This window comes from Centruroides vittatus, unplaced genomic scaffold (assembly GCF_030686945.1).
Source record: "Centruroides vittatus isolate TY-2023 unplaced genomic scaffold, ASM3068694v2 contig_482, whole genome shotgun sequence".
Lineage (NCBI taxonomy): Eukaryota > Metazoa > Arthropoda > Arachnida > Scorpiones > Buthidae > Centruroides > Centruroides vittatus.
In genome coordinates this window covers 18233-27851 of record NW_027122272.1, presented here as the reverse complement: position 1 = coordinate 27851, position 9619 = coordinate 18233, and the positions used below count along the sequence as shown (strand labels likewise).

The following is a 9619-nucleotide window of genomic DNA, read 5'->3' as shown; positions in this document are numbered from 1 at the left end:
CATACTGTAGTTATTTTAAATACAGTATTTTATAAAAATAAAAAAAAAAATTTAATTTAATATTAAATTACCTCATCCTTGTCCTCAATCCATTTAGTGGCTGGTATGACTTTTTCAGTTCTTTGAGCAGGCTGTTCTCTTCTTGAGCCACCATCTTGTTAAATCAAATAACAAAAATAAACTAATAGAAGTTATCAAAAATTCTGTAAGATTTAAAAAGTTAATGATTATTTTAAATGAATATTTATGGGTTGGGTAACTGAAATTGAACCAATTACAATCATAAAAATATTTTTTTTTTACTTTGAAATTCTTTTCAAAATTTAATTTAATGAGTAAGCATTAATATGCTAAAATTATTATTAAAAGACTGACCCATACACAAATATTTTTAGTATGATCATGTTCTCATTTATAAATATGAATTTTAATTATAGTATTCTAAAATAATGCTATCTATCCAATTCTTCAATTCTAATTTTAATTATTGAATGATGAGCTAGAAGAATTTAATTTTAAGCTAGGTTATAGAATCAAAACTAATTTATTTTCTTCAATTCAAATGAATTGGAAATAAGAGAGGATACTCAATCAGGAACTACAGTAGAGCATCAATTATCTGAATCAATTGGGGACTGGGGTTGTTCGGAAAATCAATTTTTCAGATAACTGATTATGTACAAAAAAATATATTATTAATATAGTATATCCCATGTAATTATTATATTAGTATATCCCAATAATAGTATATTAATATATCCCATGTTGAAATTTTTTTCCATTGAGTGTTGCTTCGCATTGAATTTTCGTTGATGTTAAGCCTAAGGAAAATTTTTATAATAATAATCATGGCTATTGTATCGTTAAAAATTATTTCTTTATTTTGTACAAACAAAATAAATATATTGAAAAATATAAAAACAAAAAAATTTATACTTTAGAAGTTAATCTAGTATCAAAACCATTTGATTCAGCACGACACACATCTTGACACAGTCCGACTGAAATGCTTTCAGTTAACTGACGTTTCGGTTGATCAGTGTTCGGATAATCAATGCTCTACTGTATATCATAGAAGAAAAATCTCTGCATTTTACCACTGTCATAAAAGATAAATGCAGGATCCTTACTTTGATGCTTATGAAAAGTTTGAGTCTGAACTTCAAATTACAGTCAGCAGTACAGTATGCTCTACATTTGGAAATTCAACCAACTGCAAATCGAAAATATTCAAAGACAAAATTTCCAGAAAGATTTAAAAAAAAAAAAAAAGAAAAGAAAACTTAAATTATTTAAAATACAAGCAAACTTAAGTTTTATTCTATGAAAACTGTTTGGAAAGTTTGTGGTCTTGCCTATATGCGGCGCTGCGATCAATTTAATTTTTGGCGGGAATAATTCAGTCATCTTTGCTAAAGATACGATACGAATTTCCGCTTGATTTGTCATAAAGTTTTTCACAACAGCTTATCAGATAGTCAGTGTGCACATGCTTTGTCAAAAATGGAAAAAATGGAGACTCGTGCAGTCATAAAATACCTGACGAAAAAAAGATTGACCCCATCTCAAATCAAAGCTGACAAAGCTGACTGCTCCTTCATACACCATTGTGGAAAAATGGACAGCCCTTTTTAAATCTGGCAGAGAGAGTGTGGAAGATGACCCTTGCAGCGGACGGCCGTCAACTGCTGTCACTGAAGAAAATACCGACAAAGTTCACGATTTGGTGTTAGCAGATCACCGTTTGAAAACGTGTGAGATAGCTGAGACAACAGGCATCTCTGTCAACCAAGTTTACCACATCCTAACCAAAAATTTGGGTATGACGAAGGTCTCAGCAAGACGGGTGCCATGTCTGCTGACCGCCGAGCAAAAACGTGTTTGCACTTTGATGTCAAAGGAGTGTTTGGTCTTCTATCAGAAAAACCCACAAGATTTCATGCGTCAGTTTGTGACTACTGATGAAACGTGGGTCCACTACTACACTCCTGAAACAAAAGAACAGTCGAAGCAATAGAAACATCACAGTTCGCCACCACCAAAGAAGGCAAAGACAGTTCCATCAGTGGGGGAAAGTGATGGCCTCGATTTTTTGGGATGCTAAAGGAATCATCTTTATTGACTACCTAGAAAGAGGAAAGACCATCAATGCTGTCTATTTCTGTGAACTTTTGGAAAAACTGAAGAAAGAAATCAAAGAAAAGAGGCCACACTTGAAGAAGAAAAAGATTCTGTTCCACCACGATAATGCACCTGCACATTCCGCCAGAATCACTGAACAAAAGGTAAACGAACTTCGCTTCCAATTAGTTCCACATCCACCGTACTCACCTAATTTGGCCCCCAGTGACTTCCACCCTTTTCCAAACCTAAAAAAATTCTTGGCTGGAAAGAGATTCCACTCAAATGACCAAGTCATCTCTGAAGTGAATGAGTATTTTGCACACCTTGACAAATCTACCTATTGTGATTGCATAAAAAAGCTAGAACATCACTGGAATAAGTGCATTGCTAATAAAGGAGACTACATTGAAAAATAAAAAAAGTATTAACATTATTTTGTTTGTTGTTCTATTTGAGGCCGCAAACTTTCCGAACAGCCCTTGTATGTATTTCACTTTCAAATCATTAAACAAAAACAATCAGTAAATGTTGAAGGAAAAAAATGCTGCTTTATTGCTGACATATACTATTTAATTAAGCCTACAATGGCTTTGTCTGTACTGAACAGGTAACACTTTTTTCATTATATTGTATTGTTTAAGGAATAACAATAACCATTTATGTAACATACATATTGTATTAGGTATGATAAATAGTCTAGAGATGATTTAAAGTATACAAGAGGATGTGTATATCTTTTATATAAAATGGTATAGTACTTGCATATAAAGACTTTAGCATTTGAAAATTTTGACATTCATGGGAAATCCTATGAAAATGGAAGAAATTTGAAGTCCAGGTGTCTTCAAGAACAGTTATTAGATGTTTGGTTTCTATGCATTATCATTCCAGAAAAATAGCTGTCTATTCAAGAAGTTATGAGTGTTGATAGTGAATGTGTTAAAAGTTTTTGTAAAAAATTAATCTCTCAGATTTCAAATTTTGGCTTAAGTAGAGAACAACTGTATAACTGTGACAAAAGCAGTCTGTATTGGAAAGCGCTACCCATGAAAACTTTAGCATCTAATTCAGAAACTTTGGCTCTAGGATATAAAATGAGGGAAGAAAGACTGATGATTATTAGTTTGTTCAAATGCAAATCACAAGCTTCATTAACAGTGGTTGGAAAAGTTAAGAAACAAAGAGCTCTGAAAAATTTTAATCAAAATTTATTGCCTGTTGATTATTATGCCCAAAAAATGCATGGATGGATCAAGAAATTTTTACAGTCTGGTTTTGAAATGTACTTATAGTTCAGGTGAAATTGTATCTTAAATCTAAAAATTTACAGAAAAAGCATTTTAATTATGAACAATGCCCCAGCACATCCAATGAATGATTTAGAAGTTGATAAAAATATAAAATACATCTTTCTTCCTCCCCACACAACCTCTGATTCAGCCAATGAATCAGGAAGTGATTAAAAATTTGAAGCATTGCTACCAGAAAATATTTGTTCAACATTTTATTTCTTGTGATATGGGTACAAATTTTGACAAATTTTAGAAACAATACACTACTAAACATGCAATTTTCAACTATGCCAAAGCATAGAATAATGTTCCAAATGAAATATTGTCTTGAAGTTGGAACAAAATTTGGCCATTAGATGCACTTAATGGAAGTAACAGTAATGAAAACAAACAATTGCTAGATGATGTTTCTTGAACACTTCAAATAGAACAGGGTGATGTAAAGGACTGGCTGAATGTGGATAGCTCAGATTTGGGATATGAAATTTTGATCAATAATGAAACAATAGAATGAGTAACAAAGACATACAGCAAGGACACAACAAAGCAAATAAAGATAATGATGACAAAGACAATATATCTAATTCTCGACATTTCAATTACAAAGAAGTTGAGGAAATGTTATCAAAATGCATTGAATGGTATGAAAAGAGAAATGAGGCAGAAATTCCAAACTTAAATCACAATGCAGCATGTGCACAATTTAGCAATCACAAAGGGATGGAAAAAAATAGTTAAAAAACTTTTTAAGTGTAATATGTACACACATATAAAGATAAAAGAATTTTTTTAATATTATGGCAAGATTTAAAGTATGTAAGGTTATTTTTGTAAGTTATATTCTTAGCTTTGATAAAATGTTTTCTAAAGCTTTTGTAAAAAATATAGATTAAAAGTTACATATTTTGTAGTTTTATTTAATTAACACAAGTATTTCAAAAACGTGTTTTAATTATTGTTCCTAGAATTTTCTATAATTTGATTATAGAAAATTTCCATAATTCATCACCCCCTGGTCAGACATGACAAATTATAGTGTTTCTATTGTAATTGAAAAATTAATTTAATTAGGCAAATTAAAATTCAAAAATTGTAATAATTACATTTATTTTTGTTTTTATATCATATTATAAAGTTATAAATTTCAAATTATAAATTTTTTTTAAATTTACTATTTATAGAAAAAAAACATTTTATTAACCTATTTCATATGAATCTCTCTCATAGCCTTGTCTCTGATTTATATTTAACTGAATATTTATATTTTCTTCATTTTCTGATAAAACATCAAAAGCTTGATTATGATTTGTTTGTCTCAAAATATCAAGAAATTTATTAAAAGCTGTTGGACCTCGAGTGCAAAGATCATTTAGTAACTTTCTGTTTCTTTCTCTACTATTGTTTTCTGTCTGAAAAAAAATTAACAAATAATAATTAATGTAACTGATATACAATTAGCATAAGAAACTTAGAATTAAGACTCAAAATAATTTTTTTATTTAAAAAAATGCAATATTTTTATTTTATCACTAACAGATAGTAGCAACCTTCCAGTTTTGTTTTTATCTACAACTACAAATTATTTATTGTCTTAATATTAATTGCTAAAGAAATTCATTGCTGTTTATTTCTACTATTAAAATTTTTTTGTTTTGCAATTCATTTGTGATTATGGAAACTATCAGATCTAGGAGAAGACTGATTGAAGAGATTGATCTCAATAAAAGTTAGAGAATGTCAAAAGTTTGACAATAGTTATGCTTTTCAATTAGATTATATTTCTCCATTTAGTCAATAAGTTCAGAGACAGAAATTGTAAAAAATTATTTATTGGACAATATAAACATATACATACCATCCCCTTAAGATATTTCAATCTTCAAAAAACTCTGTATTAACTTAATATTGAAATACAGTAATTAAAAGCAAATTAAGACAAACTTAACTTAATGTAACAAAGTTTTATTATAAAAACAGCTTTGTGAATGCAGTGTGCAAGTTTAGTTAAATGACAGTCAATAAAAACTTTTTAACTTAATGAACTTCACTAACATAATTTTTTAAACTTACATTTCCACTAGAAATTGATTTTATTTTTTTAACTTTTATTTAAAGTATTATTTTTTCAATGTTTTTTGTTAATTGCTTGAGTTACAGTTAACAGAGTTTACTGTATTAACAATGTTCTTTAGCAAAATATAATTGAATGATATATTAGCTTATGCAGAGGAGAAACTAAATGGAGTTTAATTGAAGATGAATTTGATGAAAAACATTTGTATGTGGTCTTTGACAATGTTCAGAAGAATATGTCAAAGTTGAACGTTTTGTGTTCACAGCTTTTTAATGTAGTATCAAGTCCAAAGAAATTGTAAGGACTTATTAAGTACTAAGTTATATTATTTTATTAATATTATAAGAATAGGATAAAATTGCTGCTCTGAATTAGGAGAGAGAGACCCCTCTAAATTTTAGACACTCTTAAACATCCAAAAAAGTCAAAGCAACCTTATCTCTAATTGTGACCCTTGGCAAGATATTTGCCACAGATTTTACGACTTCTTGTTAAACATATGATAGACTTAACGGAATGTACAGTACAACTCCAATCACATCCCAGCAGTTGTCAGTGCAATGGAACTTCTCATATTTTATGAGCTTTTAGCAGTTTTGAGTAAAGTGAAAAATAGTTGATTTTTACAACTGTTTTGAGAAATAGTCTTTGATTTTTCACTTTTAAATTTTACCCCATTTTTGAGTCTCCAAACTTGCAACAAAGACCAATTTCGGGGGCCAAATCTCACAAAGGGTCACGGTTCCTCCGACTTTTTTACTCTCACACGTATGATCTACAACTCCGATAAGGTCCCATTGCCTCATTTGGAGCTGCAATTGTACTCCCAAATATAAAATTTTTATGCATTCTGGTCGAGCACATATACTTTGGCTTAAGGGTGATAGTACTTCAAACCATCAAGACTTTACTGCACTAATATTGGGACTCCAATATTTATTTTCAGCAGTTCTCAAAACAGATACCAAAGTACAAGTCACTCATTTTCAACCTCAAAAATAAATATATTTTGCTGTTATTTTGACCAACATGTGATTTTACAAAGAAAATAGCACATGGTGAATATGTGATTTAAAATATAAGATACTATTCTGTTAACGGGCATCAGTCATTTTTACTATTTTTAGCAAAATTAATTTTTTATTTCATAATTCACATACGTTTAAAATTACAATGAAATAATGAACAATTAACAAAAGAATAAAAACTTACAATTATTTTTATGTTTTGAGTATGACATCAAGATTCGGCATCTACAAAGTTCATACCTGTGGTTTACTCATAAATGTTCGTATCCATCTTCTAACTCGACAGTTTTGTATGCTTTCCAAAAGTCCGAAGATACTACACTACCTTCTTTCACGTTATTTCATATTGCATCAATTGATGTTTTAGCTGAACGGTCTCATATGTCGACCAAAAAACACTCTTTCAAATCACGGCAAATTCTACCAAATACCCACTGCTGAGGAAGAAAATGCCTGACATTTTGTTTTCTACGTGTATATCGACTCCCGTACACCTCAACAACTATTGTTTGCACCACCTAATTTTACAATGACTAGAGATATTAACCACTCAGCAGAGGGACACATATATATACGTCGAGGGTGATCATGTCGCAGTGGTGAGGTACGTATCTATCCGCTAAATTCTTTTGGGGTATCACCAAAAACTACCGCGAAAAAAAAAATTCACATAAAAAATGAATTATGTAACAATAAAAAAAGACTTTTCTTTACTAGACATAACTGTTTACAAAATCTTTTTCCAAAATGGTAATGAGAAAAATCGCATGAAAAAATACTTCAAAAATTTCCCAGGTATATTCTCCACTACTAAGGGATAGCACCATACCTGACTATCCCACTGCTGAACGGTTAAAGAACTGGTGAAACATAATGCATAGGCCTATAATTAATCCGATCAACAATCATGCTGGGATTATTTCCTAACTCACCACATAAGATTCCAATTTCTAGAAAAAAACGAAACACAATTTCTTCATCAGTTGACAAATGCCATATTCTAAAATCTATTTTAAGTTGAAGATTAACAAACTGACCAAAAGGAACAATTATGGCAAACTTTGAAAAAAACATTACAGAATCTACAAGGTACTGTACATTATTTTTATCACGAAACATAATTTACATAACCCCACAATGTTGAATAGCAATGAGATGCGGTACTAAGCAAAATAGGTTGAAAATAAATTTTAAAATGCAATTTGGTAAATGTCTTTTAATATTATTCTAATTGCGAATTTACAATCAAATAACATAAAATAACAAGTTATAAAATATACAACTAGAAGTTGAATTTTAACTATTTTAATTATACCAACGCGAAATTATGCTAATCGTTTTCCATGTCAAACGTGTATCAACAATCATTGGTTAAATTCATAATCGACTTTTATGCAAAGTTAAAGGAAAAGGTACGTTTGACTGGCGCCCAGTTAATAGAATAGTACCAAATAGAATAAAATAAGAAAACGAAAGTATTGTCTTTTATTTCCGCTTTTAAATGCAATTCCCATTTAAATTCAAAAAATGCAATGCTGTAAGGAAATATATTGTTATTAAGAATGAAATATTATAAACACATTAAATTGTAATTGTCTTACTCTTATATCTTCTATCATCATGTGGGTGAATACTTTGTTTTCTAATAACAAAGGCGAAATCTGATCAAAGTCTAACAGCTCTATTAATCTATTTATATTTCGTTTTATTTTATGTCTATCAAGAGTATCCATTTTAAATTTTATCCAACAATAAAATTACAACTTGATACAAACAATGAAAGTCGTTGAATAACGTGATCTCATACGTTCGCGGGAGATATATTTCGTCACTACACTGTTGCCAACTCAATAATTATAGAAAATCACGAAAATTTAAAAATAATTTGTGAACTGATAAGAGGAAGTCTATTTAAAAATATCTTTATTTTTGTCCCTTCTGCAAAAAATTATTAAAAATAAAAAACAACATAATATTTTATAAAGATTGTAATGATGATTATTCATTAAAATTAATTTTTTTTAATCTTTAAAAGCGTGCGCCACAATATATTTTTCACAATCCAGAAATTGTTGTTGTTGTTGTTTGTTAAGTTATGGCAACGAAACACTTGGGTGATCTGCCTAGGGGGATGTTTTCCCTATTCAGGCGTTACAGACGTCGAGTACACCGGGAAAACTCCACATGGCCAGCCCGTCCTACGGAGGCGCGAACCCACGACCGACCTTCCAGTCTAGGGAACGGAACCGCTTGGCTACTGGTGGGCCCCCAATCAATTAAAACGGAATACTGTATTTATTACAATATCATGTCTCCCATATTGTGATCAAGTAAAACAATAATATAAATAAAAAGATACAAAATAAATCTCATTACCCTTAAACCACCAATAAAAAGTGTTTGAGTACGTTGTTACGGTTTTAAACATTCTATACATTAGAGCATCTGACATTTGTAATTAGAGAGAGAATATTTCAAATTGTTCCTGTTACCATAAAAATAAATGCTAACTCATGTTTTTCATTATTTATTACTGAATTTAAATTTTTTCAAGAATAAATAATGAAGCTGTTTACGGCATGCTGGCCAGTTCCGACCAACAAACGTGTAATTTGGTCCGTGGTCGCTTTAAAAATACTGTATATATAACGGAATATCTTGAATTTGTTTTTAGTCTTCTTGTTCGTAAAGTCAATTATATGAATGAATACAGATATCATATTCGTATAAATATTGTATATTATAATAAATAACATACAATTGCTTATTACAATTTATCATTATACGCTACTGTACTTTAATTCGATTCGTATAAATCATGAAATGCTAAAAGGAAAATGGTCCATGCTTATCTTACAAGCATTTTATTTGGCTTGCTGTTTAAAACAATTTTCTATCGCCGATGTAGAAAACAAGATTACTATTAATCACCATATTTACAACTAAAAGAAAATGCTTTAACATATTAATAATCATTATAAAATACTGTGTAATACAATATTTCAAATACTGTATAAATTTTGTAGTAATAATTTATTAATGGATAAAGAAATAAATAAAAATGATTCCTTGATTCATCGAACAAAAATTGAAATCGATAT

The 9619-nt window shown here is 29.8% G+C and overlaps 1 protein-coding gene across 1 annotated transcript; it reads right to left on the bottom strand.

Moving 5' to 3' along the window:
- Positions 1–62: 62 nt before the first annotated feature.
- LOC136977895 (caspase-9-like) lies at positions 63–8286 on the bottom strand. Its single transcript, XM_067273486.1, has 3 exons — positions 8120–8286; positions 4618–4825; positions 63–154 (listed from the first exon to the last, which is right to left on the bottom strand). Exons 1-3 carry the CDS (start codon positions 8249–8251, stop codon positions 63–65), a joined length of 432 nt encoding a protein of 143 aa, XP_067129587.1. The 5' UTR covers positions 8252–8286.
- Positions 8287–9619: the final 1333 nt, after the last annotated feature.